Raw genomic sequence first — 19,635 nt, 5'->3', positions numbered from 1 at the left:
CAAAGCCCCGTCTAGCGCAGCATCCTGTCCTGACATTGGCCAGCCAGATGCCCCGATGGGAAGCTCACAAACAGGATCCAAGTGCGACAGCAGTTTTCCCACCTGCAATGGCTTGTAGCCATTGCTAGGCTTATCAATGAGTTTCTCTAATCCTCTTTTAAAGCTACCTGATACTGTGGGAGCATATTCTATGGTCGAAACTATGCCCTGCAGAAAGAAGGGCTTTCGTTTGTCTTTCCTGAATCCTCCAGCATATTCAGCTTCATCGGAATTGAGAGCCAGTGTGGTGTAGTGGTTAAGAGCGGTAGTCACGTAATCTGGGAAACCGGGTTCGTGTCTCCGCTCCTCCACATGCAGCTGCTGGGTGACCTTGGGCCAGTCACACTTCTGTGAAGTCTCTCAGCCCCACTCACCTCACAGAGTGTTTGTTGTGGGGGAGGAAGGGAAAGGAGAATGTTAGCCGCTTTGAGACTCCTGAAGGGGAGTGAAAGGCGGGATATCAAATCCAAACTCTTCCCTGCTCTTCCCAGCAGGCATAGGGGGGCACAAAGAAGCTGGGGCAGTTTTCAGTGGGGAAATGGCACAAGAAGAAAAGACGAAGCACCTCCCCCCTGCCCCATGCTGGTCTTCTGCTTCAAACTGCAGCCTCAGAGGCTGAATTTCTTAAAACCAAATGGCTGTCTCCCCCCAAAAAAGCAGCACAGGACACGTTGCTCCTCCTATCAGGCAGGCAAAACCAGCCACTGGGCACAACTTGGTAATTCACCCAAAGACTGCAAAAAACACGCATATATTTCCTCTCCCCTGTGTTTAATTAGAACAGGCAGTCTAAAAATGGACTGTTTCTGACTCTGAAGTTTGGAAGGGAGGGGAAATCATAATATTTGTATTTAAATATTACAAATTCTTCCAATGATTGTGCTGAGGGGAAATACTGGAGACTGCTTCCTTTCCCGTTTTCTCCCATTAATTTCCACACAGAACACTTTCAGGGCATTTTGGGGGAGGGGGGGTGGATGAGCATTTTAAATATTTGCCCAGCATATCTTTTAAAACCTTTTCAGTTGCTTCCAATTTACTCACCTACGGCAAAAAACAAGAGCCCGCCCATGTCTTGAAACAAATTAAGAAGAGTCCTTAAGACCAAATCCCACTTCCAACGACAAAAGGTTTAATGCTTCTAGCATCTGAGGTTCCGTTTAGTCTGCATACACACCACATATTTAAAGCACACGGCCTTCCCCAAAGGATCCTGCGAGTTTACAAAGCTGAAATTCCCAGCACCTTTAGACAACAGTTCCCATGATTCTTTGGGGGAAAGCCATGTTGGTGCATACGCAGCCTTAGGTATGATAGGTTCATCATGGGATTTTGGAGTTGGAAGGCACCGCAGAGACCATACAGCCCCAACCCAGTGTTCAGCACATGACCCGCAATACAGGGTGCAACTCAATCCTGCCAGGCTCTGCTTACATACCTCCAGCCGGAGGAGCCCAGCACTGCGCACAGCAGTCTGGTTCCACTCTCCAAAGAGTTCCTGCCATAACGAAACTTCTCCTAATGTTCCTAAGCAGGTCTCTGCTTCTCGGCAATTACTAACTGGTTGCAGCCCTGCCCTCCGTCGCTGTGGATTTGCCTATAATTTCCTTTTAAAGCTGTCCCTCTCTAATTCCGTAAGAAGGTGTGCGGTGTCAAAAAGTACTTTTCTGGGCACCTCAGGGGTTGAAGACATAATAAGAAGAGCCTTTGCAAAACTAAATGTTACAATTTTATTAGAATATCGACAGATTTTTTTAAAATAAAAAAGGAAGAAAAAACCAAGAGGGATGAGACTTGGCAGGCCCTAATTTAGCAGCCAAAAGGGGCCCAAAATACCCAGTCGGGGTGCTCTTCCTCAAACAGTCTTGTGGGTGGTGTAACCGAGAGAGTCAACCTGGACCCCTCATAAGTTTGTGGCAAGGAAGTGCATTTTGGGCTAGTAAACATCTGGCACATAATGCTAGAGCAGGGGTGGTGAACCTGTAGCTCACCAGATGTTGCTGAATGAAAAAGCCTCGGGTTCCCTGCCCCTGTGATGAGGCAATAGGACAAACCCATCCTTTCCTTGGCACCCGTGTTTTACAAGGAGCAACAGTGCTGGGTGTCTCTGGGGCCAGCTTCCCACAGCTGCTGGCTGCTGAAATACGGTAACTGTGATGACACAACAGGCCTTCCTCTAACTCTGGTGGCAGTGGGGAGGCGTATTCCACGTTGGCTGGTGAATCGTTGGCACGCAGGCGCACCCACAGCCTCCCACTGATTCAAGGCAGAGGTCCTGATGTGCAGTACAACTGAGCCAAAGTCTTGCTCAAGGCAGGGCCCAAGTTCCTGAAGCAAAAGAGGAAGGAAGAGAGCAAAAGGACAGAGGTTAGGAGAGCCAACAACAGGACAATTGTCAAGGCAACGGGGCTCTCCGAGGTTCAGGCTACAGGGTTGGACCCTCAGGGTGTGGTTAGGACCGACCGACCCCTCCCTCAGTACTTTTTCTGGCCTCGTTTCCCAAAATCCCACAGTGAAAAACCCGTTCTAGGCTGCTGACTCTCTTCTCTGCTAGATCTCTGTCCGTTGCCTGAGCTCCCAAACCCACATCCTGTGTGGTTCTTGCACAAGATGCCTTTTGCACGCCGAAGCTCCAGGCCTGGGGAGGGGAGGGGAAACATGCAGCTCTGTTGCTCACCTCTGCAGTTTGCCGCATTTGACATCGCTCAGCAGCTGCTCTTGGCACTGTGGCGTTGGGCAAGAGGCGTAAGCAGCCAGGAGGCTGAAGGGAAAGAGAGAAAGCGGGAGAAGGGGGTCATGGATGGCAAACCGAAACCCATTCAGATGGCTTACAGCAGGGATGGGGAACTTGAGGGCCTCTGGACGGTGCTGGACTACAACTCCCACCACCCCTCATGACTGGTCATGTTGGCTGGGGCTGATGGGAGGTGGAGTCTAACAGCCTTTGTATGCCCTGGCTCAGAGCAAGGAAACCTGCCTTGTGCTAGGCCAGGCTTATTATGTCCTACTCTGATTGGCTGAAGCTTTCCAGGGTCTCGGGAGGTAAGAGGTACTTCCCCAACCCCTGCCACCTGAATCTGGGGGAGGGGGGACACGAAAGAGGTACACAGAAGTATGCATGGATAGAGGGAATGCCTCTCTTGTAATACAGTGGTACCTCTGGTTAAGAACTTAATTCGTTCTGGAGGTCTGTTCTTAACCGGAAGCACCACTTTAGCTAATGGGGCCTCCTGCTGCTGCCGCCACGCCGCTGGAGCACAATTTCTGCTCTCATCCTGAAGCAAAGTTCTTAACCCGAGGTAGTATTTCTGGGTTAGCAGAGTCTGTAACCTGAAGCGCATGTAACCTGAAGTGTCTGTAACCCAAAGTACCACTGTACTAGGGATCAGCCCAGCTGCGTTGTGGGAGATTCAGGAATGGCAAAAGAAAGGCTTTCTTTACGCAGTGCATAGTTCAACTGCGGAACCGGCTCCCACAAGAAGCAGTGATGGCCACCCCCTTGGATGGCATTAGGTGGTAGGCTGCTTCAAGGAGGAGAAGGCTATCAATAGTTATGAGTTGTAGCGGCTATATTGTACCCTCCAGGATCTGAGGCAGCCTGGGAAACACAAGTGAGAAGAGTGCTGTTGAGCTCAGCTCCTTTTTTTAGGGCTCCCCATTGGGGCATCTGGTGAGAATAGGATGCTTGATGGGTCTTTGGGCTGACCCAGATGGGCTCCTAGGTTTCTATATTAAGCTAGGCCAGGGTTTCCCAAACTTGGGTCTCCGGCTGCTTTTAGACTACAATTCCCACCATCCTTGACCACTGGTCCTGCTAGCTGAGGATGATGGGAGTTGTAGTCCAGCTGGGGACCCAAGTTTGGGAAATGCTGAGCTAGGCAATGCAGTAGAGGACAGCCTCCTCCACCCCAACCAGCCAATGACCTTGTGTCTTTCATAACCTGTCTCCGCACCTAGCTGGTGTTTTGTGTCTCTCCAGGATGGCAGCTGCCTTGTCTCCACTGATGCCGCTGATCTGCATGAGTTGCCGTGCAAAGACCTCACTCACTGTTTGGGCCTGGGAGAGGGAGGGGTAAGAGAGTTGATAATAATAGTAATAGTAGTAGTAGTAGTAGTTGTAGTAGTAACAATAATTTTGTTATTTATACCCCAGCCATCTGGCTGGGTTTCCCCAGCCACTCTGGACGGCTCCCAACAGAATATTAAAAACACGATAAAACATCAAACATTTAAAACTTCCCTAAACAGGGCTGCCTTCAGATGTTTTCTAAAAGTCAGGTGATAGTTTATTTCCTTGACATCTGATGGGAAGCCACTACCAAGAAGGCCCTCTGCCTGGTTCCCTGTAATCTCACTTCTCAGAGGGAACTGCCAGAAGGTCCTTGGAGCTGGACCTCAGTGTCTGGGCTGATCAAGAAAGGCGCCCCTACCTTCAATTTGCTCTACACACACACACTGGTTAAAAGAAGAAAGAAAGCAAGAGAGAAAAGGGAAGAATAGCAAGCACCCTTTCAGGACTGTTGGCGGTGCAAACAAGAGAGAACTTTGCAAATCAAACCCGCGAGGAGAGAAGATGAGGGGGAGACACAGCAGTGGCCTTTAACCACATGAGGAGTCACAGGATTGCAGAGTTGGAAGGGGGCATGGGGATCATCTAGTCCAACCCCCTGCAGTGCAGGAATCTTTTGCCCTAACGTGGGGCTCGAACCCACAGCCCTGAGATTAAGAGTCTCATGCTCTGCCGACTGAGCTATCATTGAAGTATGTGGAGTACATTAGAAACTACCTTGTTCTTCACGGCCCCTTCGTTAAACTCAGCAAAGGTCAGAAGCCGGCAGGAGCCAGCGCTGGGCTGCAGAGGGCGCTCCTGCTCCAGTTCCTCCTTGGTACAGCTCAGAAGGGTTTTGTCCTAGGGAAGACAAAGGAGGAACAGTCCTTAGCAGCTACAGGGCTCACAACCTTGTTCTCCTCCACTCTCCCCTTTCAGACTCACAGCACCACCTTTTCCTCCTTCTCCCTGCCTCCCAGCGCCCTCATATGGATGGCCAGCGTTTTCATTATAAACTCGCCAAACATTTGTTTCAGTCCTGGAAAACCCAAGTAAGCTCAAGCAAGCAAAGAACTTCTATTTCATTCACGCGACAGCTAAATGGGCTTGCCTGCTGAAGTTGTCGCTGGATTAAAAGGAACAGAGAAATCTCTGTTTTACTGAGTCGCATCAATGGTCCTCTTAGCCCTACGTTGTCTACAAACTTGGGCCTCCAGCTGTTTTTGGACTACAGCTCCCATCATCCTTGACCACTGGTCCTGCTAGCTAGGGATGATGGGAGTTGTAGTCCAAAAACAGCAGGCAACCCAAGTTTGGAAAAGCCTGCCTACACCAACCTTGGACTTACAACTCCCATCATCCCTGGCTAGCAGGCCCAGTGATCAGGGATAATGGGAGTTGTAGTCCAAAAAATATCTGGGGGCCCAAAGTTTACACCAGCAGCAGTGGATTTTCAGGGTTTAAGGCAGGGTGCTCTCTCGTAGTCCTGCTGTAGGGACTGAACCTGGGACCTTCTCCATGCAAATAATGTCCTCTGTCAATAAACTATGAGGGTTTCAGACAGGGTCTTCCTTTCCCAGCCCTACCCAGAGATGCTGGAGACTGAACCTGGGGACATCTGTGTGCAAAGCTGATGCTCGACCACTGAGCTATGACCCTTCCTTGAAATAAACCTTAATATGACGAGGTTTCACCAGTTAACTGAATCTCTGTAGAACAGATCAATCATTCTAAAAGGGGTGGTGGTGGACAAACCAGCCTCATCTTTGCTTCCTGGTGATGCACAAGTACATGTGGAGGCCGATGCTCCCTCCCAAAAGAGGTACAACCTACCTGTGTGATTCCAAACGCTTGCATTTTTAAAAATCTGACCATTAACTGAGTGGAGGTTGTTGTTTTTAACTGCCATTCAGAAAGGTATTTAAAAGCAATTAATATAACCTTAGCTGATTTAACATTGCGCCCCGATTATCTGTATGCTGGAGGCTAGGCGTAGGCCTGGATAAATAAGATCCAATCACAACACTAAATCAGTAATAGGAAGTGTTCCTGAGCAGATGCAGAGTGCTGCGAACACAGCACTAAGTGACTCCCAACCAGTCTTGGCACATCTTGGGAGAAAAGAAGCAGGGCAAGAGCTTAAGTCAAATCTTTTAAAACCAAAGGATAAAAATACACAGAAGAGGCAGGCAGTTACAGTAGAGAAACAAACTAAATGTGCCACTCTCCTGGGTGAGCAGCCCCGCCCCCCCCCCATTTCACCCCGCTCCAAACTCACCTCGTACAGTCTGGTCAGCTGACGCGTCATCAGGGTCAAATACACTGCGGATTCCCGTAGGTCCCGAGTGCGTTTAACAAAGAAGCCATCCACCACCTGGGAAAGACAACGGTTATCTTTTAAAAATAAAATAAAAATAAAAATCAATTTTTATTTGTTTTCACAATCCAGTAAAATAGTATCTATAACAGAGAGAATTGAAAAGACAAGAAAGAAAGCAAAAAAGGAAAGAAGAGGGGGGAAATAACAAAGGGGTAAGAAATGTTAGAAAACTTCTGGTTTTCCATCTGCCAATTACATTAAAGGTAAAGGTAAAGGACCCCTGACAGTTAAGTCCAGTCACAGAAGACTCTGGGGTTGCAGCGCTCATCTCGCTTTATTTGCTGAGGGAGCCGGCCTACAGCTTCCGGGTCATGTGGCCAGCATGACTAAGCGAATCAGAGCAGCTCATGGAAACGCCGTTTACCTTCCCGCTGGAGCGGTACCTATTTATCTACTTGCACTTTGCCTTGCACTTTCGCACTGCTAGGTTGGCAGGAGCAGGGATCGAGCAACGGGAGCTCACCCCGTCACGGGGATTCGAACTGCTGACCTTCTGATTGGCAAGCCCTAGGCTCAGTGGTTTAGATCACAGTGCTACCCACGTCCTGGCCAGTAACATTAGAAAAGGGTTATTTGAGACATTTGGTCCATCCTCTCTGCTTTCTGTTAAACCATATTGGAAAGACGATGGTTATCACGGCTGCTGGAAGCTGCCAGTCCCCTTCCCAGGTGCAGGCAGCTAAAGCCTTCCCTAACCCCCCAAATATGCAACCCTGAAGTGGTTGCCATGGCAGGGGACAAGTTAGGGATGGAGGCAGGATCCAGGGTGGCTGAGTGCTGGCAGAGCCTGGGGGAAGCATGCACAGCGGCAGCCCTACCTGGGCTTGAGGTAACACAGCTAGGTAGACTGAAGTACCGACTCTCCTGGGGAGCCCCTACCTGGGTGTTGGTCATCGCTTGCTGGAGAGTCTTTTCAGGCAAGCTGAGGTGTTGTGCGGAGCCCGATTCTTCCACCAGGTAGATGGGGTGAGAAATGCCACATTGCCGCAGACGGAACTAGGAAGAAGTGAGCAGTTAGTTATGAGCTGGGGGTGCTGCAGGTGTGGGCGTGGAGAAGCCTTCAGAGCTCTCTCTCTCACACACAAAACGACTGCTTTCCAGGGCTCTCGACACATGCTCAGAGGAACTCTCATCTAGTGCAATCACTTTCTGAAATGTTGCAGAGTGGCAGAGGGGGAGGGAAGGGAAGCAGGACATCTCCCTCTTGCTCTGCTGAGCAACCAGCTCCCTTGGGCTCTCCTCCTCCCTAAGTGCCACTGAGCAATGGCCGTTCCATCAGGCTGTGGAGCAGAGAAGGCAAGCAGGACTATTCCTTCAGCTGTGATGGGGCAGCTACTGCCTGTGGCTCATATCGCGGTCCCTGAGCCACGACCATTGCATCAGACTGCCTGATCCCAGTCCCTTCCCTTCACGGGGCTCCAGGCGACTACTCTCCCCACCCAGACACAGCGCAGCACCTTCTGCTCACGAAAGCGGCCGTCAATGATGCTGCTGCACAGGTCCGGCATCCGTTTCCGTTCTACCACGTAGTCCAGCACCAGCTCCCGAGCGGCAGGTGGCTGTGGCTGTCCTGGAAAACAAAAGAAGGGGGAGGATGGCGACTGTTTAAAAGAACGTCGATTTAGCCTCAACCTGGTGAACCAAGGGATAATAATAATAATAATAATAATAATAATAATAATAATAATTTATTATTTATACCCCGCCCATCTGGCTGGGTTTCCCCAGCCACTCTGGGCGGCTTCCAAAAGAATATTAAAATACTGTGATACATCAAACATTAAAAGCTTCCCTAAACAGGGCTGCCTTCAGATGTCTTCTAAAAGTCTGGTAGTTGTTGTTCTCTTTGACATCTGGTGGGAGGGCGTTCCACAGGGAGGGCACCACTACCGAGAAGGCCCTCTGCCTGGTAGGGAGAGATACAACCAGAGCCTCCTCCCACAGCGCCAATCAGCCAGCAACGCCAGCCACCAGAGGAATACAGGGCTCTCCAGGACTTCAGGCTCCCTACTTGAAGAATGGTGCAAAGGGAATGTGGGACCCCCTGCAAGCAAGGAAGATCCTCTGCCCCCGAGCCACAGCCTTTTCCCGAAGCATTGGCTGAGTTACTCAAGCTCATCTTGCTGGGGGGGGGGGGGTTGGATGATGAGATGACTCTCAGGTTCTGTGATTCAATGAAAGGCAACTTTCTAGACTTTAAAGCTTTTTCAAAATGGGTAATGCCCAGAGGCTCCAGCTTGGGCCCGAGACTGAGGGGGCCCCAGTGTCACATGACATGTCTTGTGACGTCACGTGCACACATCGTCGAGAGGGGACCAAGGGCCTGGCCCAGTGCCACTCGGCACCAATGGCTGCAGCTCCTCCACTCTCATGCTCAGGAGGAGCCTGTCACTGATGCTGCACCGTGTTTGGCCAAGGAATTGGCGCCTATGCTAATGCCCATCTTAGACTCTGGCAGTAGAAGGAAAGGGTAGGTAGGTGGAATTGTAATGATCAGAGGCTGTCACCCCCTTCCCTGCCTCTGTCCTTTCACCACCTGCCCCTTAGCTCCTGAGAGGAGGTGTGGAACTGCAGAGGGAGCGCTGAGAGGCCTACATGGTCACAGGGATGGAGTTGGAAGGGGACCAGAGCAATTCCTCCCCTTCCTGCATCCTTGGTGCAGTTGTAGGTAATTGAAAAGGTGTTCAAGGTACCAGACCCTGTTTTCCTAAAAAAGTCATCACAGGGAAGCAAGGGCACCAGGGCACGAACCTCCCTGGGTGACCCTGGGAGAGTCACTGCCTCTCAGGCTAACCTACCTCACAGGGTTATATGCGGAGGGGAGAGAACCATGTACGTCAGCTTGAGCTTCTTGGAGGAAAAAGGGGGCACATAAATGTAAAAAAATAGATAAACTGATGTGGGCTATCAGTGAAGTGGCAGGTTCAGAGGGAAGGCAAAATCCTGAGACGCTTTTCCAATGGACCCTCCTATCGCATGGCCCAAACCACCCACCACACTCACCTGCTGCAGGTAAGACTCTCTCCCTGGCCACCCAGAGGAAGTCCCCGATGTGAAGCTTCCGGATGCTGAAGGGAACATTGTGGCGCTGGAGCTCACTCACCAAATCTTGCTTCCGGGACGTGGGGCCACTAAAGGGGAAATAGGGGGGGACGGAGAGCAGCTCTTTAGAGCACATTTACACTGCCAAGAACAGCAACAAATCAGAGAAGTGGCTATCCTGAGATGATAATCCTGGTTTCAACTGAACTCTTCCCTTTAAAAAAAATTACAGCCACATTTTATTGTTTTTATCACAAAGGCACTACAAAATTGACGGACGTAACACAAGCTTATCTCGTCCTAATGATAAACGTAATTTGTTATCCAAAATATGATTTTCTGATCTACATAGGCAAAGAGACAGCTTCTACCATCTTCATCTGCTCTGTCAAACGCTGGTTATTTGCTGGTTATTAAGATCCACTTTTGCAGCACCAGAAACCTCTGATCGGCACCTATACCTTGCATGGTTTCTAGAAGCTTCCTGGCAGGCCCAGCGAGCCAGATCTGTATTTCCCAACACCCCCATGGGCCAACTTTGACAGGTGGGCAGGACCACACACCTGCCAATCATCAGGTGACACTAGATGATGGATAGGTGGGTGGTCCTACCCACCTGTCTAAGTTGACCTAGGGAGGTGGAGTGGGGGCAAGAGTAGCCAAAGAAGCAGCACCAAGCAGGACTGATCTCTCACTCATCAGCTGATGAACAAAGAGTTCAGCCCTGGTTCCTGCAGGGGACTGAGCAGGATTTAACCCGCTGACCATCAGCTGACGGGGAGGAGATCTTGCTGCTTTGGCTGTGGGTGGCAGTTACCAGAAAGGGAACCAAAGCATGTAAGCCCATGCAGAATCAAACCCCACCCATTAGCTGTCACCACCTGCCCACAAGAGTGACGGCTGATTGACAGATTGGCGTGGTTTGGGGAAATTAGCCTCACAGGCCAGATTGGACCATTTTTGCCAGTGGGCTGGGGGATGCCCACCCCTGCTGCTAGGCAGTCAAAGCATACTCCTGTCACGCAAACTCTTGGCTGGTTCCTCTGCTACTCTGTTTTTTACATGTCCAAACTGGAACCAAATTGGGAAAGGGGCATTTATTCTGGGTAAATTAATCCAGACATATGTGTTCTTGAGAGTGCCCCATCCCCTACATGTCAGAAACAGAGTCCCCACATTCGTGTGTGTGTGTGTGTGTGTGTGTGTGTGTGTGTGTGTGCTTCACTCCTGCGGTTGCCACTCACCCCGTGGTCTCAATGAAATCCACACAGAGGATAACATCAAAGTTCCCAGGGTGAAAAGAAAACTGGGGTTTTAAGAGCCCTGCCCTTGGCTCTCTGCAGCTTGACCTGAAAAACCAGCAAATTTATTTCGTTATTACATTTTAACCTGTGTTATCTATCTATCTATCTATCTATCTATCTATCTATCTATCTATCATCTATCTTTCAACGTATTAATTGCTTCCTACATAAAAATTCTCTTAGCAACTTACAGAACTTTATTTGTAGAGTTTATTTGCTGCCCTTCAGCTGAAAAGGCCCCCAAGGCAGCTCCCAAAGGTTCAAAAAGAGCTTTTTAAAAGATAACAAGTATAACAACAACAAAATACGCCAATACATTACAATTAAAAATGTAACAAAAACCCATATAACAAATCCAGCAAAACAGCAGCAAAAAAACCCTTTGACAGCAAAATCAACAAGTCATCCTAACGTGGGTTCACAAAATTAAAACAACAAAGCATTAAAAGTGCAATATTTAGCAGCTTACATTTTGTTCCTTCTAGCAGATGATGATACCATAAAATACGAATTATATAACCCAGCAAGATCCTATCTGGTGGAGTGAGCTGTGCGCTGCTCCAGCAGGGAGTGGATTCCATGGTCCTGATAACAGAGACAGGTCTCTGCCTTTCCCTTCCTTCCTTCCTTGTTCCTTGGATGTGCTGCCAGCAAAGTGTGCCAGAGGACAGGGCTGGCATACCACCCGAAATTTTTGGGGTATGGGGCGGTGGTGCTGATTGGGAATCAAGAGACAGCTCATGGGCAGAATTTGAAACAAAAGCAAACATGCTTGGCCAGGACAGAGCACAGCCTGCACACTAAGCCTCACCTGGGGCAGCTTCACTGCCTCTGCTACTCCCCTCCCCAAGAGCAGAAAAGTAGCTGCTCAGGAAGGAGGCTACTTACCTGGGCGAGGCATCCCTGTCCGAAGATTGCTCACTTTCATCATCTCCCTCCAAAAGCAGCAAGGGGTCTCCAGCATCAGCTGCCTCAGCTGCCAGCGAGTTGGAGTCCTTGTCCTTTGGCTCATTCAAAGCTGCCAGTTCCCGGGCTAAGGTGAGCCCTGCGTCTGTCAGAGAGTATCTGCCGGAGCAGAGGAGGGTGAGTCAAAATGGCCTCCACCCAGCCTCCCAGCCTCTCTCCCATCTGGTTGATGTTTCCAGAGTTAAAAGGCTGCTGCGCTTCAGCTTTCACTAGGCAGGTTCATGCTAAAGATGGTCCCACCCGCTCTATACTTGACAGATCATTGGGCTGCGCAGGAGAAAGCCTCCTGCAGGTCCCCTCTGATGAGGAGGTTTGTTCCCCACAATGCAGGAATCGGGCCTTGAGTGTGGCAGCACCTCCTGCCTGGAACCCCTTCCCAATGCATATCAGACAGGTGATGTCTCTGTTATCCTTTTGGTCAGAGACAACGGCTGACACCACAGAACAAAGCAGGGCTTTCCACTGATGGGGCATGTAGGCAGCAGGGTCCCTGCCCATTTCTCTCTCTGTGTGTGTTTTTGTGTGAAAGATGCCATCCCTTCTGGGACCCAAAGATCCTCCACTTTCGTCTTTCTCTTCTCTTAAAACTTTTGAGCACTTCATACAGTTGGATCGGAGCCTGTAAGCCAGGCATAGGCAAACTCGGCCCTTCAGATGTTTTGGGACTACAACTCCCATCATCCCTAGATAACAGGACCAGTGGTCAGGGATGATGGGAATTGTAGTCTCAAAACATCTGGAGGGCTGAGTTTGCCTATGCCTGCTGTAAGCAAATGTGTGGCTCATGCTAAAAGCTTGCACACCTCACTCCAATACAAGCTATGTGCTATCTATGGATTCTCCCTTACCTCCCAGGTAGCTGGTGCAACATCCTTACCTGGCTGGGATATTGGTCTTGAGGACCAACTCCTTGCGAAGCAGAGTGCTGATTGCAGACCAGGCAGTGTTCTTACTCCCAGGATCAGCCTGTTGGGGGAAGCAGAAGCAGCAACAACAATATACATAATCTCAGGAGAGAAAATGTCCTGCTGCAGCAGAACTTTCCCCTTCTTCCCACCAACCCACAAGGTTGGAGGGATCCTGATGCCTTTGAAGTGTTTTGCTGATTTTTTTAAAAAATGTATTCTAACATTTCTTGCAAACTGGTATCCGCATTATTGCGAGTGCAGGGTCATAAGGCAGACTAAGAACCAGATTATCACTCCAATAGGGCTCCTCCAAACGGCCTGTTTATTGTGCATTCATTCCGATTTCCTTGTGTAAAACTGACATGGTGTTAAACTAGGTTCGGTCATAACTGAGAACTCATTCCTACCTCTTTGCGGAGAGGTTAAATGGCAATGGTCATTCGCCCTACCATATTTTTCGCTGTATAAGACGCACTTTTCCCCTCCTAAAAAGTAAGGGGAAATGTGTGTGCATCTTATGGAGAGAATGCAGGCTGCGCAGCTATCCCTGAAGCCAGGAGAGTGAGAGGGATCGGTGTGCACTGATCCCTCTTGCTCTCCTGGCTTCAGCGATAGCCTCCCGAAGCCTCCTGAGCAGAGTGGGAGTGCTCCCGCTCTGCTCAGGAAGCTTTGCGTTGCTTTTGCTGAAGCCAGGAGAGCAAGAGGGATTGATCCCTCTTGCTTTCCTGGCTTCGCTGGAAAGCCGCTGCGCAGCTTTCCCTCTCTGCGCAGCGCCCCTTCAGCCAAGCAGGAGGAGAAATGGAAGGGGCTCCGCTTCTCCTGCCACTTTGCTGAAGGGACGCTGCGCAGAGAGGGAAAGCTGCACAGCGCCCCTTCAGCGAAGCGGCAGGAGAAACGGAGCCCCTTCCATTTCTCCTCCCGCTTTGCTGGAGAGGTGCTGAGCAGAGAGGGAGAGAACATTTTTTTTCTTGTTCTCCTCCTCTAGAACTAGGTGCGTCTTATGGTCAGGTGCGTCTTATAGAGCGAAAAATACGGTCATTTGCTTGCAGGGTTTTATAGGTCTTCCCATTAGCCGTTCATCCCTCCCCCATTTTCCCATGCATTTCCTCATCACTTTTCTAACCACAAAAGGTCAGCTTTTGAATCTTAAAAGAGTGGATTGTTGTACGAGGGTGACAAAGGGTTCTAATCCACTTCAATTGCACAAACATAAACTTCTGGGACACACTGGAATCTCTCCTGCAAAACAGTTAAGAGTCTGGAGGTATCCAAAGATTTTCTTAATTCATCAATCTATATAAGTTTCTTGTTCTAGTCAAAGTGACAACAGTACCAATAAAATAATACAGATCATACAGGAACTCACAAGAAAGAAAGATTTCTCACACAGCGGCTGAGCTGCTCTCTGTAATTCCGGCTTTGTCAGGAAACCCCGGGAGAGAGGATTCTGGAAGAAGGGTCAAAAAGGCAGGATAGATTTTACATTTCCTCCCAGGATTCCCACCTCTTAACACTGCCCCACCTTTGCTGACTTCTTAAAGAGGATTCCAAAACAAAAGCCACTCCCACAATCCTCCAATGTTCAGGTCTTCATCCTGCACCTGGGGTTTCCCCACAAGCCTTCTGGGAAAGGTGGGCTCTAGGTTCTCCCCCTCCCCAAATGTGATGTTTTTGAGCTTACTGTATTCTGCATCAGCTGTTATCTTACCACACTGTCCTGGTACAGAGCCACCAAAATGGCAAAGGCTCCAGAACGGGGATCTGGGAAGTACCTCCGGCCACGCTGGCGTGATACTGGTTGCTTCTTCTGAAAAAGGAAAACCAGGTGTGTCTTCTTCTGGGACTCCACCAGTCTTAAGAACATATGAACACAAGGAAAAGCCCTGCTAGGTCAGGCCAGAAGGGGCCCATCTAGCCCAGCATCCTGTTCTCAGTAGTCATTCAGGTGCCTCAATAGGAAGGCCGCAAACAGGACCCGAGCACAACAGCTTAGTTGGAAGAACCGAGGCTGAGTGGGAGGGACTTTCCTAAGGCGGGGGGACGGGGACGACTCTAGGCTTGGAGGCCAAATGTGACACTCCAGGTCTGTCTCTCTGGCCCTCAGGGCTCTCTCCAGGCCACACCCCTCCCCAGCTCAGCTGAAAGCTTTGAGGTTTTCCCCCCTGGCCAGAACGTGGCCTTGAACTCTGATGAGAGTCGGTGGAAGAAGATTGGAAGAAATTTAAAGATTATCTACAGAAATACTGCAAAATTAATGAATGTTAGAATGGTGCTGGATTAAAGTTAAGTGGTTTTTAGCAGCAATATTATAAAGGAATGTGTAAAAATGGATTGTTAACAGGTGATAACCTAAAGTTATAATATATTAAGATAAAAGATCAAGATAAAATCAAAGAGGGAAAGGATTTGCTGAATTAACTAATTGAACTGGAATACAAAAAAGGGAGGTGTGAGGAGGTCAGGGAAACAAATAAATGAAAGATAAGATATGGAAAGACTGATTTGTTTTTAACTGTTTTTCCTTTGTATTTTCATTTTCATTTTTTCTCTCTCTCTTATTTTTGTAATATGCTGAAACTTTAATAAATATCTTTTTAAAAAAAATGAACTCTGATAATGTTTCTCGCTTGCCTAGATAAAAGATAGGGAGATGTGTGTGGGGGGGGGTATAAAAACTAGCCTTCTGTACAAAAGTAAAAATTATTTGTTGCTCCGTCTACTTTCGCCTCTGGCCCCACCCACCACCAACATGTGCCCCCTGCCAGGTGGACCAGAAAGGAACCCGGCTCTCCATTGAAAAAGGTTCCCCATCACTAGCCCAAAGTGACTTGGTAAGCATGTGACAGAAGCAAGAGTTAAACCAGGGACTTCCTGATTCATAGCTAGTTCTCAATGCCCTTCTATGGGATAAAAGTGGGAAATCGGGGTGGGAGGTGGGGGAACTGACCCAATACTGTTCCATGTTTTCATGAGCAAACCAGGCCGGCTACCTTCCCTGACGGCTTCCCTGCCAGCCACAATGCCTCTTTTCAAAATTTGATGAAAGGTCTTTTCTGTTGCAAGGCCTTTGACCATTCGGGGAGGAGCAGAGCGCGCGCTTTGTAGGAGAGCATTTTGGCCGGCGGGCTAAGAAGCGAAATGGATAAATGTGCTTTTGGCACCATCCACTGGGAAAGCTGCCTGCCCCAGGACCCATGGAAATATGAAAGGCAGCTGTGCGTGGCCACTACATGATCCTCAGCCACACCTCTCAGAGGTGCGGCATAGCAATGTGGCAATCAAACTTTTTTTGCGGGGGGGGGGGGCAGGACAGCAGAAAGAACCAGAAGGCAGTAGCTTTTAAAGCTTGCACCATGTGGTTTAAATTGCACAACGCAATGGTAAGGATTTGCTGAACTAACAAATTGAACTGGAATACAAAGAAGGGAAGTATGAGGAGGTCGGAGGAAATAAGGGTATGGAAGTTGAAAATTAATGTGTGTTTTTAATTGTTTATTATTTTGTATGTTTATTTTTCATTTTTTTCTTATATCCAAATTTTTTAAATAAATATCTTATAAAAAATAATAATAAATTGCACAACGCAAGCTGTCAAGTTACACAGGACTCCATTTCAGGCCAGTGTTCAAGCAAATGATGAATAGATGAATTTTTACTTCTTCTGGTTGACAGCAAGAATGGGTATTAATCCATCCATGAAGCTGTAGCCCAAGAGGGAGTGAGAAACTCAGGCTTGGAAGCCAAATGTGTTCCTCTGAGCCTCTCCCTAAGCGACACCCTATTTATCTATCTATTTAGAAAATTTATATACTGTACTGCTGAATTATGACAGCATCTAAGGGGTGTGCAAGAAACTCACCAATACAGTAAGTAAATCAGAATTCAGTCAAAATCCCAGCTGAAATGTCTTCAGTACGTGCTGGACATTCAGCAGAGAGGGGGCCTGCCTGATCTCAGATGGGAGGGAGGTCCTCAAAATCTGAGTCACAATGCTGAATGCACAGCTCCTGGTGGATTTGAGGTGGGCATCCAAGCCATGCGGGGGGTGGGGAAGCACTAACAGTGACTCTACTGAAGACATCAATGATGAGGAAGGGATCAGGCGGTCCTTAAGGTATCCTGGACCCCCTTGTAAATTAAAACCAGAACCATGGGTGCTTTAGTTTGGCTGGAATGTGTCTTTAAACTGTAACAATGTCTCTTACTTGCCTGGTGGAGGATGGAGAAGAGTGTGGGTGTATTTACAGTATATAGAAAACACTAACTTTTGCATGGCTGAAATGCAGCCTGCTGTACAAAGGTTAGGAGTGATGCCCCTTTGTCCTCCCGCTTTTGACTCTAGCGCCACCCACTTGTGCCTCTGCAGCACCCACTGCTGGTTGCCAAGGAGAGAAGGCTTGAAAAGGTTCCCCAACCCTTGTTCTAGTCTATGACCTGCACCATCATTCAATGAATGTTTGGCAGCCCATTCTGATGATAATGCACATGTTGCATTCTCACCTTTAAGTGGTTGGCACAGGCATGGATGAGCAGACTTGGGTAATCTGCCAGCGCAGCAGTGGCTGGGACGATTCGTGGGAAAAGATCACAGCATCGTCACCCTACCCTAAATCCACTCAGCCCCACTCCAAGAGACGGGAAGAGGAAAAGAGGGGAAGTGGGCTGCCTCTTGAATTTAGGAGGAACTCGCTCAGGCAAAGAGAGTTGAGACATGGCCATACTAATAGTTCAATTGCTTGTAAGGGCAAGATATTTACACGGACCTTTAAGCACTGTCCTTTGTTTTGATCTGGCTCTGTGGCACAGAGGGCAGGCTGGAGCGCTCTGCTGCCAAGCAGCTCACCATCCGCTTGATCCTTCTGAGAAGAAGCTGTGGCATGCAGACCTGGAATTCACAGTATAAACTCTGTTTAATAGATGTTTAGTGGAGACTAATGAAATTCCAGCTGAGACCAATGAAGGAGATTTGCTCATATGTGCACTTCTCTCTTCCCCCTGCCCCCCCCCAGAGGGAGAGACAGAGAAAGAGAGAGGGGGCAAAAGAGCAAGCAGCCGTGAATGCATTAAAAGACTAAGCTTTCCAAATGCCAACATCCTGCTTAGCTTTTGTTCGTTTAATGAAATGCTACCAGTTTTCAAGGACTAGCCATAAGGACTAGAAACCTGTGCAGCTTTAGTGATAAATGAACATCCCCAAGGCCCAACCTAGATGATGCCAATTCCCATGCTGGCCTGTTCATATCAGCCCTAAACAGCCTTAGACAGCAATCCAATATGCAGCTACCTGGGAGTTAAGTGTGGGGCTGGCTTCTGCACAGACATGCACAGGATTGCACTGTGAGGCCTGCCTGCATCCATTGGAATTTCCCCTCATCACCTGACACCCTCCTTTTTGTTCCACCCCTCTGATGTGCAGGAGTCGGCTACCCAAAGCACAACATTCACTCTGCCAGCATGTAAATGTGGAACTTCCTTCCAGGGGATACTCACCAGGCTCCTCCTTGAATATGACTTAAGTGGCAAGAGAAGACTCTACTTGTTTCAGAGGGAAGAGCCAAAACACAGTGGAAGGGTACTTTCTTTGCATACAGAAAATCTCAGAGTCAATCCCTGGCATCTTCAGGTAGGACTGTATGAAACTCTGGAGAGCTTTTGCAAACCACTGTGGGCAAGCAATACTGTGCTACATGGACAGATAGTCTGACTCAGTATAAACCAGCCTCCTATGTTTCTATTTAAACCAGTCCTTTATTCAGTACCATGAGGACTGGAACCTTACTTTCTATTTAAGGAACAGACTCGAGCACACACTGGACCTTCACACGGCTGCCTCACCACTCACCTGTCAACACTGTGCCATCCTGGGCTTGGCAGTGTCTCTCCAGCTGCTCGTCTAGCTGGCGGCAGATGTGCTCACCAAAGTACTGGAGGATCCGAGCCTCGCGCCCGCTGCGCAAAGGGAGTGGGTATTTGCGGAGAGAGCTCAGCGCCTGAACACAAGGAAGAGGATTTATTGTTTTGATAGTAAGGAGAGGTGCACATGGTTTCCCCTGTCTCTTCGCTTTGACTAACAAGGAGAGCAGTTCAGGCTGGAGCCACAACCACTCTGTGAAATTTGAACTAACCCATACATATTCTCTTTGGTCAGTTCATAGTTGCTGATACTTAGGGCTGGATCCAGACTTCAATTTCAACCTGATACTCACTTTATTTGGGAGTAAGATTTCTCAGTATACAGTATATGTACAGGATTGCTTTGTAAGTGATACTTAGAAGATACATATTGAAATTAGTAACTAACATGGGTGGACTCCAAGTCAAGATCTTACCCATCATTTATGCATGTTTATCGATCCTGCTTGTTCAGCCAAAAACAGAGCTCCCATAGCAGCTTTACTCATAGGTCCCTGCCCGAAGGCTTATAATTTTAAGGCATAGCACTAGAGGAAAATGTATTGGGAGAGAGGAGGAAACAAACAATTTCAGATGCAAGTTATCCTAATGGCCAGCTGGGGAGAAAAGTCCAAGAAGTTTAATATTATGTGTTAGCATTATATTACTACATTATAAATTGGGTGCTGAGGGGAATCCAACGAGCGCGAAGGGGGATATGGGCGGAGCAAAACACCCGGAGGGCGTGGCCTGCCACTAGAGGGCGTGGCTTACCCGTTCATAGGCGCGTTGGCTCCTGAGGCGCCCGCGCTCGGCGGCCTGGTCGCGCCACTCCTGGAGCCAGCGCGTAAATAAGGGGTTCGGGACCCCCTGAGTGGGCTTCGGCATCTTCCGAAGGCGCCGGAAAGTTTCTCTTTTCTCTTTGACCCGGAACTCGACGGGGAGATGAAGCGGGGAAGGCAGAGCGGCCTGCCAGGCAGCGACTGCGCACGCGCGCTTCGCCCCCTAGAGGCCGACGGGCGGAACCGTAGACGCATGAAAAGGGAAGAGCGGCCG

At 48.9% G+C, this 19,635-nt stretch overlaps 1 protein-coding gene across 1 annotated transcript; it reads right to left on the bottom strand.

Annotated features, from left to right (window-relative positions):
- Positions 1-1,745: 1,745 nt before the first annotated feature.
- MUS81 (MUS81 structure-specific endonuclease subunit) lies at positions 1,746-19,600 on the bottom strand. Its single transcript, XM_083477938.1, has 16 exons — positions 19,354-19,600; positions 18,530-18,677; positions 17,451-17,572; positions 14,396-14,494; positions 14,054-14,134; positions 12,657-12,745; positions 11,702-11,878; positions 10,754-10,858; positions 9,471-9,598; positions 7,925-8,037; positions 7,347-7,463; positions 6,366-6,461; positions 4,826-4,948; positions 3,993-4,096; positions 2,717-2,800; positions 1,746-2,367 (listed from the first exon to the last, which is right to left on the bottom strand). Exons 1-16 carry the CDS (start codon positions 19,465-19,467, stop codon positions 2,301-2,303), a joined length of 1,767 nt encoding a protein of 588 aa, XP_083334064.1. The 5' UTR covers positions 19,468-19,600; the 3' UTR covers positions 1,746-2,300.
- Positions 19,601-19,635: the final 35 nt, after the last annotated feature.

The sequence above is a fragment of the Podarcis liolepis genome (assembly GCF_965112155.1).
Source record: "Podarcis liolepis genome assembly, chromosome: 15".
NCBI lineage: Eukaryota > Metazoa > Chordata > Lepidosauria > Squamata > Lacertidae > Podarcis > Podarcis liolepis.
The sequence above is the reverse complement of the archived record's forward strand: the minus strand, read 5'-3'. Positions and strand labels throughout refer to the sequence as shown.